At 40.9% G+C, this 22,383-nt stretch overlaps 1 protein-coding gene across 1 annotated transcript; it reads left to right on the top strand.

Moving 5' to 3' along the window:
• Positions 1–9,792: 9,792 nt before the first annotated feature.
• On the top strand, positions 9,793–22,312 carry samd10a (sterile alpha motif domain containing 10a). The gene is made up of 5 exons (XM_085783153.1): positions 9,793–10,005; positions 11,832–12,013; positions 19,640–19,808; positions 19,905–20,045; positions 21,863–22,312. The coding sequence occupies exons 1-5, from the start codon at positions 9,993–9,995 to the stop codon at positions 21,883–21,885; spliced, it is 528 nt and encodes a 175-aa protein (XP_085639279.1). The 5' UTR covers positions 9,793–9,992; the 3' UTR covers positions 21,886–22,312.
• The last annotated feature ends 71 nt before the right edge of the window (positions 22,313–22,383 follow it).

The raw sequence follows: 22,383 nt of genomic DNA, 5'->3' as shown, positions 1-22,383 counted from the left end.
AGCGAGTCTTTTCATCTCTTAGCACTCTAACCAGGCCAAATGTGTCAATGCTTAAAGTTTAAGAGGAGCTCCAGTGGCCCAGTCTCTGTTTTCTTTCTTCAGAAACATCTGCAGAAACTCCTCATAGCCCCACGCTGCCAATTAAAGCCACACCAGTCAGCTGGGTTTATGGGCTCGTGTGGAATCTGTGGTGCAACTGGGATAAACTACAATGTGTTTCTGTGACCACTGTTTTTAAAGAATCAGGCGAGGACCAATGAGGCCGTAATCACCGGCGGTCGACGGGAACATTACTGGGAGTATTTTAGGAGGCGCTGGGAGGATGTGAGAGAATATCTGGCAGATGTTTTTGTATCTAGTGTGGCATCATTTGAAATAAACATCAATGGCGTGACGCAGCGGGGAGCTCCACCTTGCATCTTGCATTGTTTCTAATAAACCCAGAAACAACCAGGTTAACGCGGGACATCCAAGTTACCTGAAGTGACACAGCATCACAAACTGTCATGCTGTTGTCAGTAGGGCTGGGTATCGTTTAAACATTTTCGATACCAGTACCCTTAACACGATATCGATACCAATTGAGTACTTCATTCGATACTTTTTTCAACTTCATTAGATACTAATCATGTGAAAAGAAAGCAATCGGTTACACGAATGTCACCACTCCTCCCCATTCAAAAGATTTTTACTAGGGATGGGCAATGAATAGTCGTTCAATAAATTAAAAAAAATACGGTGGTGGACCAGTCACACCGCGCATTGAATCGAAGAACACTTGCGGCGATTGGCTGCGAGCAAAACCATAGAAACAGTCATTTTTTCTTGATCTGGGCACAAAAAGAACCGATTGCAGGTATCGTTTGACAGACGCAGTTTTGATACTACTTGGTACTGGGTTGTTTCTGTTGATAACCTGAAAGGTATCAAGTACTGATACCCAGCCCTAGTTGTCAGTGACAGGTATGTTACCTGGTGTAGCAACAGAAAGTGGACTCCATGAACTGAAGGGCGGTCTGCAGAATTTCTCCAATGATGACTCTCAGATCCATAAATATTCAAATGTCTGAATGTTTGGTTTAGAAACTTGCACTTCGTAATGTCTTGCAATCAAGTGCACTTTTAGGGAAATATGTGTATTTACTTTCTTCCATAAACTAAAAAGCTTAGCTTAGCATAAAGACTGGGAACTGGGGCCATAACCAGCCTGTCTCTGTCCAAAGTTAGAGAAAATCTACCTTCTGCAACTCTAAACTCAACAGATTAAACCTCATTTTGTCATTTTAAAACAGGTTTAAGAAACAGGACAAACAACCAGCTCTTGCTGTATATAAGTTTGCATGTCTAATACTTGTTTTAATGCTGTTTTATTCTGTCTTCTATTTAATAATTTTTCACTGTGTCTTTGAGCATTTGAAAAAGAGCTTACAAATAAAATAAATTATTATTATTATGACCTAATGTGTTACTTAGGCATCTTAATAAGTGCTGATAGGAGTAACTGTGGATAGAGCCAAGCCAGCTGTTTCTGTCGCTCGCAGTTCCCAGTTCTGCTAAACTAACCTACAGTAACTGTCCTGACCTAACCCAGTTTCATCTTAACAAATACAGTCATATTCAGTGGTACAGTGGGAGATAATTTACTCAATGATTGCACTTAAGCATGCAATAACTTCTTGGCTACTTGTTGACACAGTGGAAACAGATGAGCACAATGCAAAATGTTTGTTTATTTACACAGTCTTCCAGCTGTTATGAAGCAAGACTATCATTCATCTGTTGGAACAATAATTCAACGCTAACTCATGTGCCGCTAGGGGTGTGACGGTACACACAGACACCGATTGAATGTAAAACTAAAAACCATCTTCTGTTATTAAATTAAAAAATAAATAGAAAATTAACATAAAACAAGTGCCTTTTTATTTACACAGTCTATGGTCTAACTCCACACCATGGATGTATTATTTATGTCTATGATTATTACACTCGTCACTTTTCTTCTTCGTCTTCTATGACAGTTGCTGGCAGCGTTTGGGCTCGTTATCGCCACCTAGATTGGAGTGAGGACTTTTTTTTCTTTTTTAAAATTTTTTAATTTAGACGTATTTGTTTTATGACTGTGTGCACCGAACCATGACTGTACCGTGATGGCACGGAACGAATACAAATATCATTACACCCCTATGTGCCCCCATTGCCTTCTGTTATTCTACTGTTTTCGACAAGTGGATACATTTTCATTTACATTTTTGAAAACAGACCTTCATAGATCAATGAGAGTGAAAGTAGAGTGATGACAAAACTTTGGAGGTGAGACGGCTGAACAATGAGTCTATTCACTCGAAACCTTTTGTAGAGCCGAAGGTAGCACCAGATTCTCAATTCATCATACATCGAGCGACTCCTTTCACACCATCAAACTGTTTTCACATGAGCATTGTCCTCGAAAAAATATCAATCATGGACGCTTTAAGTACAATTTTGAGGTATTTGTAATTATTTATTTTGAAAACTATAGCTACTGCTGCAGATTAAAGCCTCTACACATCTTCACACAGGTGTTTTTCATAACTCTGGCTGGTGAGATGTGAGCTGTTAATTGGAGCTATGTTAATGCTGTCTATAGAGATTTGCACTAATGAGGATGATAAGAGGGAATGTGCCCTGCCCTAAAGGGTACGACAAAACTAACAGTGGGACAGAGGGACATGTTAATCAAGTGCTGTTTGTACAGGACTTGACTGTCTTGTGAAGAAGTATAATTATACTTCATATAAAAAAAACACCTGTGTGGCTGAACTATTAGTGTAGAGAGGCTGTAGGTTCTTCACATACAAAATGACCATCATAAATGCATGTCATAACAAGCAGTCAGAGGTTGCTCTACCTCCCTGTGGGCCAGCTACAAAATGAAAAGACTGCTTAATTAATGCATCAGCGCTAACAAATCAATAATATATAAGACAAACTCTGACATGGTCCCATTTGGATTGTAATTTTACTCTTTATACGTTTGAAGTACATTTTTCGAATAATATTTGCATTTAACGAAGTCATATTTTGAATGCAGGACTTTGGCGTGTAAAAGAGTGTTTTATGCTGTAATTGCAACTGTGAGTATTTAGAGTAAAGCCTCTGGATGGTGTTATTGATCTATACAGTACGTCTCAACAAGAGAGTGGATTTATATGGCAGTGCAGTTTTAATATTAATAATAATAATAATAATAATATTGTGTGTAGGTTGTCTGACTCGAAGAAAAGATGTCGAGTATCCTTAGCTTTGGAAATGTGTTAGAATATTTAACAATCCTGTTTTAAAGAAACAAAGTATGCAAATATCCTGTAATATCCTTCACACATGTAGCCCTTTCTCTTATCAAGTCCTATGCACAGACCTTTTTAATATTTTGTCTTTCAAGTGCCACCTTGATCTCGCAAATCGGCTTTCATCATCACACTTTCAAAGACAGTCATGTTTTGGTCCGTACCAGAACATTAAATAAATCAACAGTAACTCCTGCTCAGTGGTGTAAACAGCTGCTGTGTCAGATTTTGGTAGAGTTTTGTTTTTTTTTACTTCTTTGTCGAAACTGGTTCAAAACCAGAGCAGCCTGATAGAAAAGTATGAAATATTTATAAATATACAGATGAGAACCACTACATGTATTTTAGTCCAGATCCTTCAGGGGCAATCCCTCGGCTATTCCCTGAAGCTCTGGTGCGGCTCGTAGCAGTGGATAAACAAGTTCAGTTTGCCCTCATTTTTTAGGCCTTTGAATGTAGTATTTATAGGTCACCGTGGACAAATAAACCCAAACCCCTCCCTGACACAAAATATTGCTATTAAATCCACACAAATGTTCAGGCAAATGACACAAAAAAACATTGTGTTAACATGATACAAGTGCTAATGTTGAAATGTCAAATTACACCATACACACAGAGATGGAAAAATAAGTTTTCTGAATTTGCTTTTGTTTGTCTAAGTGCATCTGTTGAGTTTAATACCTTACATAAAACCACCGAATATACAGCTAGTTTAAAGTACAAATACACAAGTATGTCCAAAAAATATCAATATAGCATCTTTATTTTATTCATATGTTAATATTAGAACTTGACCATTGGGGAAAAATTGTAAAATAATGACAATTTTGCAAGAGCTGTCTGATCTTTTATTTAGTTTCAAATAACTCTTAGAGGTGAAAGAACTACATTAATAATAGAATCAAACTTTTTTGCAAGAAAGGTAAGTATTCAGTTTAGAAAGAAACTCCAAAACATTATTAAGCAAAAGCTATTTACATGCAAATAGTCTGTAAGGTTTCTTTGATGTCAAGGTTTTAGCTAGTGAAAAGTAAGTGAATGAGGTTTAATATAATATAAGGTTTAAGGTTATCAGAGCCTCGCAGAAAGGATGAAATTTAGCTCCAAGGACCAAACTTCAAATATTTATCAGTAAAACAGTATTTGAAGTAGATGTATAGAATTTTGCAAGGTACAAGAAGCTTTCGCATGAATGGTTTCAAGAAATTTCAAGACAGTCAAGTCAAGTAATGTCTGGATCTAATTAGACTTTATTGTGTTTTTTTTTTTTTTTTGAAAGATTTCATGTTTTTATTTTACAGTATGTGCTAAGAAACACACATCACTTTGCTTTCCCACCCACAAAATATCTTGCTATGTTTTCCAGGTGTATGCATCAAACCAGCCACATGGTAAATCATTAAACTGAGCTCTGTGACCACGATAGCAGCAGTAAAAGCAGAGAAAGTGCTACAGTTAAAAAATATTATGTTCAGGGCTGATAATGAATCTAAACATGATATTGAATTATATACTATGCAGACAATTCCAACTCTTGGCTGTCTACGTATGTCCAGCTGAAGTGCACTCTGAACCTCTCATACACACCCTCAAGTGGACAACAACTGGCACCTGCAAATGGAGATTACAGGAGGCTCGGAAACAAAGAGCAGTCGACAGGATGTCAAAGACGAGAACTGGTTGACCTGATTGTAGGAGCGGGGCATCCTGAACCACCTGCTTCACACCAGGGAAGAAACATCTTAGTGAAATTGCCAGGAAGATTGTTTGAACTTCTCCTCTGTCATGTTATTTGAAAAAACCAAGTTGTAGGTAGTGGTTATGACTCTCTTACCAAGACGCTGTGAGGAAGAGAGTTGACAACATGATGAGGGGGGGAAGAAGCCCCCCTGTACCTGTAGACAGACTTCCAGCTCAAGTGAGGGAGAAGACATGCAGTACCTTTCAGGGTGATGAGACCTGATGCATATGGCTGCAAGACGTGGCAACTAAAGTGGAGACGTACATACATCGGGAATGTTAAAGGAGAATTACAGTCATTTTCTAAATAACGCTCTACAGCTCTAGGTCCCCGAGTGCGACCACAGGAAAAGACCAAAGAAGAATATGTGCAGCCAGGACCTAGCTCTCCTCCTGCTAGCTGCGCAACATTGCAGTTAAAGGGACATTGTGTAACTTCTCCTGTTTTATATTCACGAAAATCGATTATTTGGTTCTTCAGTCTGTTTTTCATTAATCAGTAATCCCCCCCATCAACAAACTGAAGTGTTCCTTTCAGCTCTGAATTAGCCGTTCATATCATTCATATCTACATGGAGCGGGTAAGCTCGGTGCTGGCTGCCATGTGGTGTCGCCATGTTTTTACGTTCAGTGGCAGCGTGACGGTAGGAAACCACGGAAACTCAGCGGAGACGCCGGAGCTGTCGGCTCAGGTGGAGGTGGCGTCTGTGAAGAGTCACCGCGGTAACGCAGTGAGGAGGAATGGAGCGTTACACCGATGCTGCATTCACCTGCAGTCGGGCAGACGGCCGTCGGTGACAAACCAGATGTCATTTTAGTCACAGAAGTCGAGTGTCGCGACCACGCGCCACCCTGGCAAGTTAAATTTCATAGAACAGGCTCCAACAAGTCTAGGCTTCAGGGCTGACACAGGTGCACATATTTCTATTACTAAAACCCTGGAGTCTGGTGGGAATCCGCTGCCATATCGCCCAATGTTTGACTCACCGGTTGCTACAACGGTTAGCCGACCGGCGTCCTGCGTGCATCGACCTCCGTCCGTCGTCACGCGGTCGTGGCTTTGTCAGTTCATTTGTGTTTAGACGAGACAATAACTAAACAATAATTCAATCTTGAGGTGAAACGTGTCCTTTCTCATCGTCAAGTTCCCTTGACTACTCCGCGGGGCTGCAGCCTCTTCTCCACGCGGCTCCCACTTCGGCGTCTTCCCAGCATCCCTTGCTCCTTCCACTCATGTCAGACTTAAGCGGACAGGTAGCCAGGCAACCAATCAAAACATTACACAATATGGCAGCCCCCCCCTTCTCAAACCTACGAAAGTGACCGTACAGTAACACAAGAGAAAGCCGGTACGGAAAGTGGAAGTAGGAGAGCATGTCCACACGTTGAAGAGATAGAGGAACATTTTGAATTTCATGGTTGTGCATGTTTATTCGAACCAGAGTATACAGATGAGGAGCAGTCTTCAGTCCCGAGCTCGACAGTCGACTAGTAAGGTCTACCAAGGAAGCTAGCATGAACAGAGCTACGTGACAAAAACACACATGTAGCACTGCTGTCTCATATTAATGGAGTTTATGCAGTCAGTGTCGTGTGGTAAGGCGGCACTGGTGGATGTTGCAAAGCATGTGTGATGATATTTTGAGCATAATAGAGGCCAAAGTCATGGTTTTAAAGTTCTGCCCCCATTACATCACTGTTTAACTGCAATGTTGCGCAGTTAGCAGTAGGAGAGCTAGGTCCTGGCATGCTGCATATATTTTTCTCCGGTCTTTTCCTATGGTCGCCCCCGGGGACCTAGAGCTGTAGAGTGTTATTTAGAAAATGGCTGGAATTCTCCTTTAAACATGCACAAATCCAGAAGCAAGGGCATCAAACGTGTTGAAGAGGAAGTAGGAGGAGGTAAAGGTGCAAAAGAAGCAACATAATACGTGGAGTGGAAACGTGTGACAGCGGCCTCACCTGTCTGAGATGTAGCCTACGGTATGATGATGGCTCACTTCAAATAACTCTCAGACGAGACGATGTGTGTGACAGGTTTCATACCTCACGGCCCATTAGATGTAGAGATAGGAGACAAACTGTCGACATCATCAAAGCAAAGCGTCTATACTGTAGATCCTGATCTTCTGTGGTTCCTCGCGCTGCTTTTGAACTGTTGGGCAAGTTGTTGTTTTCGTGAAACTGACGAAACGTATCTGCTGACGTCTAAGCACACCATGCATCATCGTTGTTGTTGTGTAGTTGTCCATGTGAATACCGATGGGTAAATGAACAAACTGCACCCAGAGTTGCAAAACTAAGTTAAGGTAAAAATTTGGATGTGGATGTTTCCATTCTGTCATTGTTCCAGATAACAGCAAAATAAACTGTGCAGGAGTTCACTGTTGTTTATGATGGGCACGATGTTGGGACTTTTTCTTTTAACTTTAATTGTTACCCTTTCGTGTTCTGTACCGTAGGCAGTTCTCTCCCCTGACAGCTGGACACTTGATGATTGCCGTAAACCAGACTATCATGGATGGCAGTGTTCCCAATTTTGGCAAAGGCCGTGTGCTGATTTATTTTTATTTCTTTTTTTTTATTTTATTTTTTATTTCTCATTCCAACACACTCCTGCTGCCCCAACATCAGTTATCCACCACAACTGGGAGCCGCTCTTGAACTGTTGCCAAGGTTAAGCTTTAAAACTTGAAGTGTGATTTAACCCAAAGAATGAACTGAGCCATTTCTCCATAAACTAACACTGAAAAAACCCACAGCTGGTCTGAAAGCATTTATTAGCCAGGTGTCTTTGAGCACTGTTTAATCTCTATATTCTTAAATTAATGACATAGACAGCAACAGTGCATTAACATGGTTTTTAATGTTAGTTGGCTGCAGGGGTGGTTTCTTATGTACAGTATGTAAGTATATAACAAGCCTGTATGTTGACTTTATGTGCAAGTATTCATCTTTAACTTTAACTTTAACTTAACTTTTATGTCCTGCCGATGGTATCTGAGTCTATACGTATGCTGCTCTTTTAGGGTTGCAAAATTCCGGGAATTTTCAAAGTTGGAAACTTTCCATGGGAATTAAAGGGGAATATATGGGAATAAACGAGAATAAATCCGAAATTTACAAAAATTTAACAGGGAACTTAAATATAGTTGGGGAAAATATATCTCTTGGCTAAAACAACCAGATTTAAAGCAGAAGTAAGCGGAATGTTTGTGTTAATATAAGTCTTAAATAGTTATATCTTCCGACAGCAATCACTTATATAGAGTGTTTGGTCTGAAACACGGGTCTGTCAGTCACTCTGCTCTGCTGTAAGCCGAGGAGAAAACTTTCCTCGTATCCTACAACCTTTATCCAATGAGGAGAGAGAACGGCATAAAGGGGTGGTCCTCTCTGTGTGTGCAGCCAAGGGATGCGCCTGAATGTGGTGACGTAGGGACGAGGGAGGGGACTGCTAACTCCATCGGCTGACAAGAAGTTAGCCAAAACCACCGGATCGCTTACTTCTGCTTTAATGCAAGTACACTTGAATATCTATGCTATTCCTCGATCACATGCACACAGCCAATATTTTACTCAGCATTCATGTTTTTGTTGTTCAGTAAAAGAATTGATTGTTCATGCAAGAATCAAAACTTGATAAAGTTCTACTCACAAATAAATCTGTTGAAATGTCATGTTTTTTAATTGTATTATTTTTGCATGGATGTCTGCTTATGACAAAACAAAATGTTTACATGATACAGTTTGTTTAAATTACTCCCAATTTCCAGTTAATTCCCATGAATTCCTCAGCTTAACTTCCCATGGAAGGTTTCTGGAAATTTACTGGAAATTTTCCACCCCTTTGCAACCCTAGCTGTATGTTGGCTTTATGTGCAAGTATTCATCTTTTATGTCCTGCCAGCCGATGGTATCTGAGTCTATATGCTGCTCTGCTCTATATGCACTGGTAGAAGGCACAAGATCAAATCAAAACAAGAAAATAAAACCCAAATTCAATATAATCTTTACTTACAAAAACAGCAAAGACATGGAAGTGACAGCAGTCGATACTTTTTGATCATGACATGATAAATTATGATGATGCTCAAAGGTCACTTCCCCCTGCAGCTACGTCTATCCATTACTGTAAGAGCATGATGGGATCAATGAAGTGGCTTTATTATGGGGCAGGTGGGGGCAGGAGCGGCGCTGTCTGTTGGTTTATCTTCATGGACAAACGAAGCCCACATAGAGGGTCCATCACAGTGGCCACAGGCGCGCACAGAGCTGCCTTTCTTTAAGAAAAAAAAAAAAGAAAAAGGCAAAGGGGGAATTCCTTCTGTTGGATGCTGCAGTGATGAGAAGCCTTTTCATCCGGCTGTTTTTCAGTCTCTCCACTGGCTGCGTTAATTACAGGGCCCGGGGCTGCACTTTGAGCTCACTGCGCTCCAATGCAAGCTCTTGAGAAAAAGCCGCGCGTCTGATTCTCACGACACAGATAGAAACCACACACAAATAAATACACGCGCGCACTGCCTCGCGCATACTCGCACGCACGCATGCTCGCGCCCGACAGAGCAAGCAAGCAAGCGGAACCAGTCTCCCTCCCAGCTGCTGCTCGGCCACATTCCTGTCTGTCTGTCTGCTCTGCCTGGTCAACAACTTCAGCTCAGCTCTCGGGCTCCAGCGGGAGGGAATGACGCCGAGGAGAGGGCGACGTGAGCCGCTTTGAAGGATGCGGAGACTCCTTCCTCCTCTCACACAACCACGCACAAACTTTTGTCTGTAGACAGACCCAGCACGGAGAGAGAGAGAGAGGAGGAAGAAGAGGAGGAGGAGGAGGAGAGGGGGCGCAGGACCCGCCGCAGCCCGTGTGTCCGTCTCGATGATGGGCAGACTTTGACTTGATCCACCACACACGGCACTGACACCATGGCTGTGGACGGTAAGCAGCAGCTTTCTGTCGGTTTCATTTCCTTATTAATTTCCTCGGAAGTTTTTTTTTTTCTCCACAATGGAGCTGAAGCGCTCGCATGAGTTCATTTGAATAAACTCAACACTTGTGAGACCGGTTTTCCAGGTGTGTTATTAATAGTAGTAGTTGTAGACGCGTCTGGATCTACAGTAAAAAGCGCCTGCTGTGCTGTGATGATAATAACATAATCACATTAAGAGCCATGAAACGCTGCCTTCCTTGCCTACCTCATTAAATCTTTACATAATGCAAAAGATGCCACTGGGAATAATAACAACACGACATGACAGAGTGGCAACTTGTAACTCAGAGCTGCGTGAACGCCTGTAGCCTACACAGGGACATTATAGAAACACTGTGGTGGTTTAAAGGACGCAGATGCTGCTGATGGACTAGATGGAGCTGGTGCTGAAACGGACAGCTCACCACAGGAAACCAGTGTCATCACCAGTCTGATGGTCAGACTGATACTGGGGTCAGTTTGTAGTTTTTAATTCCTGTCTGCAGCCCCCCTTTTATTTATGTGACGCCTGTATTTTGTTCTGAATGCACATACTGTACCTCATGTGCTGCTTTTTTTGTGTCAGAAATGTTCAGATGTTCCCAACAGAAGCTTTAATCTGCAGTTTAGATTGAACCAGTGCACCAAGTGAAATATATCGCAGGCAGGAGGCTCTTTGCAGCAGATTTAGTAAAAAATTTTGCTTCATGAAAGTGTTTTCCTCTGCAGCGCTGGCTGGCAGTATATGTGTTAGTTAATGAGCGCTTTTTTCCTCCCATAGACGTGCAAAACTAAAGGAGGTAAAAATTCAGTCTGACAAATGGTCTTAATTATCCGTATTCAATCTGTGAAAGAGGCACATTACTGTTTACAGCAGCAGCCTGGAGGAGTGATGGCACAGTGAAAGGAGGGTTCATGTGTGCACAGTCGTGGGGTTACACCTCAAAGAAACAAAAAAATATTGCATGGAGTTTTTATTCATAATAATCCGAAGCTGCTGCTGCTGCTTTGGCTTGATGATTGCGGGACTCGGCTTTGCTCCACTCTCAGCGGGAGATGGTGAATGACAGAGAGAAAAGGCACAAAGCTAGAAAAACCCAAAGACACTCTTTCATCTCTTCAAACCCTCGTCCCCCGTGTCAGCCTCTCACTCTGTCCTCTTTTCAAATTCTCTTAGTCAATTTAAGATATTGAAAGTGCGTGTATCGCACACACAAACACATCTGCAGAGCTTCAAACACAGCAAGAAAATCCTTCCAATCTGGCACATGAATCAGTAATGACCCATGGCTTTCTGCCAGAATCTCTGCCAGTAACAGTGTGTTTACTGTAGTTGCACACTTTCTTTAATTACTGGGTGTAGGGAAGCCACCTGCTGTTGAGTGGGCTTGGATGTCTGCCTACAGGCCTCATGGTAATGATGAGAAAGTGGCTCGTCTCACAGCTCTGACATTCACCTACAAGGTCTGCACAAAGTAATAGTTACACCTGAATGCCGACTACCAGGAATAACCCACCAGCTTGTCCAGGCTCAGATAACTTTGAACATTTCTTCGTGTCATTGCCTTCTCTGTTTCATTAGAACAGGCACAAGCAAGAACATTGAAATGAGATCATTCCTAAATGACAGGGTGTCTGCTTGGGTTCAACGCCGACTTTTGTTTTCAAGTCACGCAGAGGCGAGCAGGTTTTTGCAGAGCGAGTTTTTCGTGCTATTTTTACATTGTCAGTGATGATAGTTAGTTCTGGCTGTTTAATCATTATGCTTGATGCTTTTTTTTTTTTATCTCTCCAGCGGCGTCCAGTTTCAGTTTCTGCAGGCCGGCCGTGGAGTACAGGGCTCTGCCTGAAGACTTCAAGTACCAGCTGAGTCGACGGACAGGTGGGAATCTAACCTGGCATGACGGGCGTGGGCAGAAAACAGCAGGAGGCCGGACAGTGAAGCTGCTGCAGCAGCCGGGCACAGAGTCCCTGCAGGTACTCAACACCTCCACGACCTCGACGTGTCCAACAGAGCGCCAGGTTCACAAACCGATGTCGTGTGATTACACCTCCAGGTTTCTTTTTTCACCTGGCAGAGAGGACACACGTCTGTTCCCTCCTAATGTAACATGATGGCACCGTGTAGAAAGAATCCAACTGAATCAAACTGAAGAATCAGTTTTAATATTATTATATATAATAATATAATAGAAGTTATAACTATGACTCAAGTTAACAGTGTTGGAACTAGTGGTGTGCATCTTCACTGGACTCACTATTCAATTTGATTACAATTCATCAGTCTATGATTCAGTTCGATTCGATTATACGATGCATCTCGATGCATAACATCCTCAGATTTCTATGTTGCCACACATGACTTTTTCATTAATTAAAGAGGAACTCAGCAGGATTTCTCCCATGGCTATGCTACTTTTTTTTTTAAGCTCTGGAGAAATTGTTATAGTCACTACATGACTTGTGACTTGTTACGAGTGAGAACGGAGGCTCTCTGTCTTCCACCTGGCGTCTCACGGCTGAAAACCAACCTGGCAACATCAGTGTAGTTACTCGGCCGTCGCCCCGGTGTCCCAGCTCTCGTCTCAGCACACCGCAACACAAACACGCTCCATTACCGGCAATCTTTTGTTTATGACAGTTAAGACTACTCAGATACACACGTCATAACATAGTATCTGTTATATAACGTTATCCACTGCTTCATGTATTGATTTTTCGCCAGCTTCGTTGTAAACAAATGCACATGGAGGAGAGGAGCGTTACCGAAACAGCGGAAAAGTGACCGGATAGTTGCCTAGTTCCCCTTTAACATAAATGGTCAGATAAATATGATAACTTTTTATATACAAAAAATAAAATAGAAAATATAATTTAAATGCACTTCCACAATACAGCAGCTTCCTTGGAGTCTGAACACACGCAAACAAAGAAAAGGCTTAGTCTACTTCAAGGTGCACTTTGTTAATTTCTCAAAAACAAAACGTAAATCTTGGCATTGTGCTTTAAAATAAAATAAATCACTGTCCCTGTATGTGAACAACATCATCAAACTTGAATAGTTAAAGGGATAGTTCACCCAAAATTTAAATTTCACTCATTATCTACTCACCCTCATGTCGACTAAGAGCTGTGAGAAGTTTCAGAGTCCTCCGTGCCTTCTCTGAGTTACAGGGGGGCTCCGTGCAGCACTGCATGTCCATATGACGGTTGAGAACGGAGCTCACTTTTCTTCGTCCAAAAAGACACACCAAAAAACATAATACCTCCATAGTGCTCGTATGTAATGTCCCTCTTGTATTGAAGCCCCAAAATGAGAAATTGTTCAGAAAAAAATTAAATAAGTCTATGTTTTAAGCTTGTTTGTTGTAGCGGAAGCTCCCAGCACTGCTCTTCCTGGTCCGTCCAAATCTCGCACGATTTGCATTGACACCGGTGCAAATCTCGCGAGGTTGAGTAGATAATGAGTGAAATTTGAATTTTGGGTGAACTATCCCTTTAACTGCATCGATTCAGAATCGTCACATTTAGAATCTCGATGCATCTTTGAAACGATTATTTTCGGCGCTGCTACTTGGAACTGGTTGTTTGATTGATGCCAAACCTGTGAGGTGGTGGCCAGTAAAAGTAGATGATGTGATACAACTAAAATTTCAACAGCCTCACCTGCAGGTAAACCGCTGTGTGTGTGTGGCTAACAAAGTTGTTAGCAGATGTCTGGCCCTGTCGGTGATTTTAATTACCTCCTACATAACTCCATAATGTACAGGAAGGTGAAGTTACAGGAAACCATTAACACAACTGGACCCAGGACTCAAAGAGAGGCAGCTGATGCCAGTTGGACGGCAACGCTGGTTGAAACATAAACATATAAAAGAGTAAAAGTCTTGTGCTGCATGTTTTGCGATGGTTTTGCACAGTCTTTAAAACTCATGGTGGCGCTATGGTGCCACTTAAAGGTCCAGTGTGTAAAATCGGGATAAAACCATGATATCTAGCGTTCAGATTCTAGTTTGCAGCACTCACTCGCTCGCACTCACCCCTCCCATCGGCAAAGGGACGGTGGCCTCCGAGGACAAAAAAACTTGTTTACCACGACTAGGACGACTGGGAGTATTTTTAGGAGTATGAAGCGATGAGGTGAAGATCTAAACCATTTTACGATATGTCTGCTGTTTCCTCCTCCTCCTTCTTCTTTCCTTCTGCCTTCTTTTACGTTGGTTCATTTATGAACGTGAAGCTCTTGAAACGCGCTCTCTGGTTGGCTGGATTTTCCGTTTGGGCTGCTGTACAAACATGGCGGCGCAAGATGGCGACACTCTGTAAAGCAAGACCCTTGCTATACTGTATGTACGTATATATAAAAATTATTAAGTTATAAAGAATAATTATAAGGCTACCAAACCAAACAAATTTTATTTTATAGCGATTATACACTTATACAAATATATTCATGGGTAGTATATTCAGATTTTGCCAGTAAACCATGACAATTACGACACACTGAACCTTTAAAGTGAACAGTTCAGCAACTGGAAGATGAAATGATCTCCAAAAGGCAGAAAGTTACAGATGACACATTCCCTTTGCATTTCAAACAATATATAGTATTTATATAGGTATAGGTAGTACTGTACATTCAGATTATTACACACTGGACCTTTAAAATACAATGCTAATGTTGCTAATTTTTAGAGACTCCAGAAGTGTCCTGTTTTTCTGAGTTCTGATATTTCGCCAAGTGAACGTCTGGTTCATCTGGTCTTGATATGCGGCCAAATTGTTATTGTGCAAGTTCTTGAAATTCAGTCGGCTAATTAGTTTTCTAGTTCATCTCTCAGATCGAGGAGCGGGCTGATTCCGATTGGCTGTTTCCACAGTTCGGTGCAGACTGGGTCAAAGTTCATCCATCCTGCATTTGGCTCGGCGCTCCGTATAGACGTCCATATGAGGCCGATGGACAATGCAGCGCACACACCAGTAATAAGGAGCTGCTACACTGTGAAGAAATGCAAAAATATTCACAACATGTACAATGTCGTCATTTACATTCCAGTGCAGAAAGTGTGAGAAGAATTCAGGTTCCAGTTTAAATATGTAAATAATAAGTTTCCTTTTCATTATCAGTCCTGCTGCATTTCAACACACAAGTCATTCATGCAAATAGAAAAACAAATCTTATGCCTACTTAAAAAGTTATTCAAACGAGTCCTTTTCCTTTTTCAACATGAATATACATGCCAACGATTCCCGACTGTCGTTCACTTACTTTTCTGTGCAGAAACGTCTGAAAGAAGAGATTCGTTCACTGACAAATACGGCCGGTCTCCGTACATTGTTGTGGATGGGCACTTTGTTGACAGAGAATGGACGCTGCTCTCTCCCCCAGCGGGTCTGTGGGCTCTAACAGCCTTTCACCGTGGCTTTAAATAGCACCGGTCCTCCAACACTGTCTATGTTGGCTGAGAGCAGAGAGAGAGACACACATTTTTTGAATTGATGGTATAAAGCCGGCTGTGATTGTTGCAGGTTAATAAACATTATGCAAAACCTTTTTTTTTTTTTCCATTGGTGATTCTGTTCCAGTTAAAATTAAATCTTTCAGTTGACATTCACTTTGTTATCTGATACGGGCATTGTCTGCTCACACAGTCAACGTCGTCGACAGAGAACAATCCGTTTGTGTTGTAAACCGGCCTCGTTTAAAGCCCTCGGTTACTAGTCGGAGAGTCCACGCCTTTGTCTTCTCTGCATGAAAGGCTCTTTAAAAGGCGGTTATGAGCTGGAGCTAAAGCTGCAAACATAGAACTGGTCTGGGCTGATAACAGAGTTGTATGCTCTGCATTGTTAGTTTGCGTCAAGCCTCTTGGATGTACATAATGTAGTGGCCGGGTTATTTTTGTCTTGAAGAACATAAACTTAATCAGTGCTCTGTGTGTGTGTGTGTTTGGAGAATGTGCTGCACTGGAACATGCACACAGCGTTTTCATTGTTCAGTGTTTTCTCCTTTAATTACTTGTGTTTACTCTTTTTTTTCCCAACATGTACCGGTATTACTCTCCACCTTCTCCTCCAGTCTCCTCTCATCCACATGTTGGTTTGTGAGTGATCCTGAAGAAAACACTAATTAAAGTCTCCCGCTGTCATCTGACTGTCATGTGTCCCCATAGCACCACTGTACTGACAACACAACAACACAATACTTTTATTAATTTTGCAAACACTGACTGGCAGCAGCTTACTTCTGCGATGGCCAAGAAGCAATTAATAACTTAATTGCAAAAATAATTTAGAGAAGTGATGACAAACGGGATTTTAGTTCCCTGCCTGTTTGACACATTAAAAAACAATTGGTCACTGGTGTAGAGGCAGAAGACAGTTCATAGTGATAAATACAGTTCACATGATTAAAATGTGTTAAAAAGATGCATAATTCGACAATATATAAATATACAGGGTTTAATGATTCATTATTTCATTTATAAGTTCATATAAAGGTTAAAAATGTTAAAAGCATACTAGAATTCATGTTTTTATGTGATTTGGTACATGTTGATAAAAAAGTGTACTTCCCCTTTAAGACCGCAAATGTGTGCGAGATATTCTGATGATCTTGAGACCAGGGAGTCAGTGCTTGAGAGCTATAAGCAAACGGTTTTCTTACCTTCTTTTCAGTGATATGTTACAACAAGTGTGTTAGCCAGCCACATTCCTTTGTAATTCTGTGGAATAATAACTTTGGATTTTTTAAAATATTTTTTCTTTACCACAAGAACGTTTCCAGAGTGTATTTTTGGTGAACTGCGTAGCTGGGCTAACTACAGACACTGCCTGTGGAACATAACTTCTTGCTAGCAATAGACCACTGAGTTAGTAAGCCATTGCAAGATCTCAAGCTATTCAAACCTCTACAATTGGTGAATTTTGTAAAAAAATAAAAAAATAAATAAAATTACCCCACTGTATTAAACATGACAGATATTACAGCTACATTCAAATTGAATTTACCAGTGCAGTTCAGAAGAATACATGATGCACCTATCACCAGTCAAGTGTCATAACGCTAAGTGCAACAAAAGTGGCGATGTGAAAGGATAAATACCATGTTCACGAGAAAAAATAAAGGCAGTGCTTCACTGAGATGAAAGGAAATCCTGGGCTCTTCAAGTTTAGAGCAGGAAGTTGAAAAAAAAGCAAGAAGAGTACAACCATTGAATTTGGACATCAGTGTGTGGGTGAAATATATGAAGAGTTCATTTGCAAAAGTAGATAAGTCGTTTTTTGATTATTATTTACACCAGGTGATATCAGTCAAACTAAAGTTGAGTGGCTTTGACCAAGGAGATTAGGCGTAACAAAACAGATGTATCAGCTCATTTTTTTCAAAATGGCATTTATCTGCTTTTGCAAATGAACTCTTCATATTTGTATAATTTATCAAGTAAACTCTATCACTCTTACAGTATATGTAAGAAATATGATGTGCTGGATGTTAACCCACACAAGGACATAGTCTTTTTTTAGAGGGAATATGGTTGTTTATCACAAGGAAATGAAATATAGCTATATATATGTATATATAAAGATATTTAATAGATTATCAGAATCATATATTATTAATTAATGTATCGTGCACTACATGTCAGAAGTGGCCTCAGAAGACATGTACTCTAATGGAAATATAATGGGGATGGTATTTGAAGAACAAACATGTCTCTGAGCTGGAGCGTGCTCTATGTATATTGATCAAACAGTAACATGTTGCTCTGCAGCAGATTGAGATATCAGCTCACTCTGATGTATTAAACAGATTTCTAGCACAAGACTTTCCTCGCTCACTCTTAAATATAAGCCTGCCCCCCTCTTTTTTTTTTTTCTTTCTCTTTTTTGAAGCACCTCTTTCTCCCATCTGAGAAAAGTCTGAGTCGGGAGAAGCGCTGAACCTGCTGAATTTTTAAAGCTGATTGACTGATCAAAGGCCCGGTTTGATTAGTCCTCCACAGTTTTACATCCTGCACATCTTTGAGATTAAAGAGCTGCATCTCAAGATCACACTGGCCTACAAGCTCCTCTGTCTGCGCTGTTCCTGGAGCTGCTGCTGCTGCTGCTGCTGCTGCTGCTGCTGCTGCTGCATGTTCGGCTGATCTTCCTTTACGCTGCGTTTGATCTGCGTGAACATATGGTTGTGATCATCGCAGCGTGCTGTAATGAGTTTGAACCTTGTTCTTCCTTATGCGTCTTGTCAGTTTCTCATGTACACTTAGTTGGCCCATACAGTGGCATGCAGCAAAATGTTGAGCACCCCTGGTCAAAATTTCTGTTAATGTGAACAGTTAAAGGGATACTTCACCCAAAATCGATAATTCACTAATTTTCTACTCACCGTCATGCCAAGGAAGGGTTTGGAGAACTTTCAGAGTCATCAAAACGCTTTTGGAGTTCCAGTTTCGTGTAATGGCGGCGGATAGATTTCAATCGTCCAAAACACACACTATGAAACATCCAGATACCTCCATACTGCTCGTCTGTACTGACCCAAGTGTCCTGAAGCCACCACATGAAAAAGTTGTTCAGAAAAAAAATATTTGATCTTTGTTTTTATCCTTGTTGTAGCAGTAGCTCCCAGTGGCTCTGTTGATGTTTGTGCGCATGTGTGAGATTTGCTGCGAAATGTTCGTTATTGTTGTAAACTATTGGATGTTTGATGTAAACATGGAAGAACAACTCACAGCAAATCTCAATAACTTTTTCATGTCGTGGCTTCAGGACACTTGGGTGAGTGGAAGATGAAATGATCTCCAAAAGGCATGAAGTTACAGATGACACATTCCTGTCACAACAATATATAGCCTATATATATTTTTTCATATTTACATTTTCATAATGACAGAAAAGGAAAAGAGCCCTAAGTAAAGGTTTGGGCCCCCTGCATACAGTAGTTAGTACAGTAGCTAGTCGCCCCCCCTTTGGAAACTATCACAGTGTGTAAATAGTAAATATCTTGTCTGATACCTTGGTAAAAGTTATCTGAAAGCTCAAGTCTCCTGGGTTTCCCATTCTTTTGCAGACTGCTGCTTTGTTTCCCCTTTTCACTCTAGAATTGTAGAAAACAAAAATAATACGCTGACATTGCCTAAAATATTGCAAAAAAAGAGTTTTTTAATGTCTTTTGGAGATCAGTTCATCTGCCACTTGCTTTGCATGCCAGTATGTAGATGCACATGTTGCGTAACTTAGCTCTTTCGTCTGAAAGGCAAGGCAATTTTATTTGTATAGCCCATTTTTACAAACAGTTTGTCTCAAAGGGCTTTACATGGCATCATAACAACATCCTCAGCCCTCACATCGACTGAGGAAAAACTCCCGGAAACTCTTGTTGAAAGTGTTTGACTCTCACCATACGAGCTTGATAGTTGACTTTAAACTGAGCAGCAGTTTTTACAGTTATCACATGTAATATACAGGGAACAAAAAACATGTGTTTATGGATCTGATCATAAATAGATCTGGGATTTTTTTTAAACCACACTTCCAGTTGTGGTATTAGTCAAAATGTCAAACTAGTTATCTAACATGCATGTTCCTGTCCTGTCTGTCTTGCAGTACCGATCCAGTGACAGCTACGGGATCTATCACACAAGCCCGACGCAGCCCAGTCTGATCCGTCCGGTCGTGCTCTGGTCACAACAAGACGTTTGTAAATGGCTGAAGAAACACTGTCCGCACAACTACCTGACCTACGTGGAGGCGTTCTCCCACCACGCCATCACAGGTCGCACCACTGAAATAAGCACAAATAACAGAGGAGGTGGAGAATTACAAAAAAAAGAAACTGATGCTTTGAATCGCCTCTGCTTCCTCCTGGCAGGTCGCGCGCTGCTGCGTCTGAACGGGGAGAAGCTGCAGAGGATGGGGCTGGTGCAGGAGACGCTTCGACAGGAGCTGCTGCAACAGGTGCTGCAGCTGCAGGTGCAGGAAGAAGGACGCAACCTGCAGCTGCTCAGCAGAGGTGAGGGAGTGTGTGTTTTTTTTTTTATGTCCATTTGCAAAACATCGCCTGGAGAGGAGGAGGCACTCAACATTTTGACATTTCATGTTATACGGCCGGGGAACCAGTAAGCCAGGCTCTGGTCAAAAACAACAAAAAGATAGATAGATAGATTGATAGATAGATTGATTGATAGATAGATAGATAGATAGATAGATAGATAGATAGATAGATAGATAGATAGATAGATAGATAGATAGATAGATAGATAGATAGATAGATAGATAGATAGATAGATAGATACTTTAATAATCCTTCACAGGAAATTATGAAAGTAGAAGAACTGTGTGGTGTGAAAATGATACGTTGCTGTTTTATGGTTCATTATCAGTCAAGTTATTTAACCCACCACAAAACTGAACAAATGAAATCAGAGTAAAAATGAAGCGTCAAGAGTCTTTCTCAACATATCATGGTTTAAATAAGGATAATTTGATTTTATTGCCGTTTATTCAATATTTATGTTTTATGACGGAGGAGAGGAGTGTATTTGTTTCAGATTTTGAAAAATTATCCTCAGAAATAAAACCTCATTATCTCAGTAAGACAGAAGAAACAAACGCTGAAGCTCGTTCTGGTCCGGGAAAAAAACCCATCATCGCTACTGTACAGCACTCGACAGTGAGATTTAGAAAAGCTGATGTTTTTCTGTTTGGATAGAGCCAGGCTGGTTGTTTCTCCCTCTGTCTCCAGACTTTATGCTAAGATAGAAGGACAAACACTACAGAGCGTATTGATCCTCTCATCTGAGCCAATGAGCATATTTCCACACAGTGCTGAGCTTTTTTTTTTTTTACATTCTTTTTATTAGACATTTTCAAAATTATAACAGTCCAGCACAGTGTGTATACAGATTATATGAGATATAATGTAGCAAATCCAGAATACATCCACAGCAATGGTCTCAAAAGGCCTTATTAGATCTAACATTCAGGCTGTTGCACTCTGAGTTCCCAGGTACTCTAACATACTTTGTCAAACTTTGCTGTAAAAAGGTCAGTCATTAGTGACTCACCCTCATGCTGACGAATACTCCGGAGTAGTTTTTTATTCCTCAAAGTGCATCTGGAGACCCGGGAGGCCGAAAACTTTATATGAGATTAATAGCGTCCAACACAAAAACGTCCATAAACCTACACAAAAACCATTTAATATTCCTCCACACTGCTCGTCCACTGCAATCCAAGTGTCCTGAAGGGAGATAGTCCAGAGTTTACTGGAAACAACGTCATTTAGGCAAGTCCGGTCACGTCCGCGTGCATGGCGTGAAAGTGAGAGCGCGTCCCAGTCAAATTCAATACAGGACTGTTTAGGCTGTAAAAATGTCCTAAATGACATAGTTTCCAGTAAACTCTGGACTATATCCCTTCAGGACACTTGGATTGCAGCGGACGAGCAGTGTGGAGGAATATTAAATGGTTTTTGTGTAGTTTTATGGACGTTTTTGTGTCTGGCGCTATCGACTCTCATATAAACTTTTCATTGGACTAGGAACCCCCCTCCCTGGTCTCCAGATTCACTAATGACTGAATTTCATTTTTTGGTGAACTATTCCTTTAATACCAAATCTTAGTCTTTCCAGAGAAATATAGTCTGACTCTGATACCAAATACTTCCACAGATGTATTGAAGGAGGTTCATCTCCTCCAGCCTTCGGCCCAACAAGCAAAAAATGTAGTATTCTCAGCGATACATCTCAATAGATATTGGATTCGGCTGTAATTGCTGCTTGATTATCAGTGCAGAACTTTTTATATTCATTTTTTTCTCTTTAGCAGGTTCCTTTGGAAAGGTGTCGTAGCCATATTGCTGAAAGAAGCTCGAGGACCCTGTGGAATTATGGGATATATGACTTTAAAACAACAACAACAACAACAACAACAAAATAAAAACACAATAACTCAAATGTGAATCGATCTGTGGGAGGGGAAAAAAATTCTTCCGGCGCCGAGCGACATCATGATGTGTGATAATATAAAACAGAAGACGGCAGGTTTCCCTTCGATGAACAGACACAATCTTCACGGACCGACGGTGACGGTGACGGTGACGATGAACTGTGATGATGAAAAAGCACCATGACAATCTGTTTCTGTCGATTTATTGCTCTGTTGTGTGATTGATTACAATAACCATTCCTCTCTCGCTGTCTCTGCCTCTTTCTCTCTCTTTTTTTAAATGTAAAAAACAACAACTACAAATGAATAAAACAAAACATCAATGCCTTTATTTGTTCTATTATTCATTTTAATTTACAAATGTCTGACATAAAAGGTCAGAGATGTGTGCATGCATTTAT

Source organism: Trachurus japonicus, chromosome 7, assembly GCF_045865225.1.
Source record: "Trachurus japonicus isolate A0001 chromosome 7, Traja_1.0".
In the NCBI taxonomy this organism is placed as follows: Eukaryota; Metazoa; Chordata; class Actinopteri; order Carangiformes; family Carangidae; genus Trachurus; species Trachurus japonicus.
The sequence above is the reverse complement of the archived record's forward strand: the minus strand, read 5'-3'. Positions and strand labels throughout refer to the sequence as shown.

What these genes read in the sequence shown, in the direction of transcription:
- samd10a (XM_085783153.1), top strand. An exon ending in CTCCCACCACGCCATCACAG is followed by an intron (nt 19,809 to 19,904) that starts GTCGCACCACTG and finishes TCCTCCTGGCAG; the next exon opens with GTCGCGCGCTGCTGCGTCTG. An exon ending in CCTGCAGCTGCTCAGCAGAG is followed by an intron (nt 20,046 to 21,862) that starts GTGAGGGAGTGT and finishes TCTCTTTAGCAG; the next exon opens with GTTCCTTTGGAAAGGTGTCG.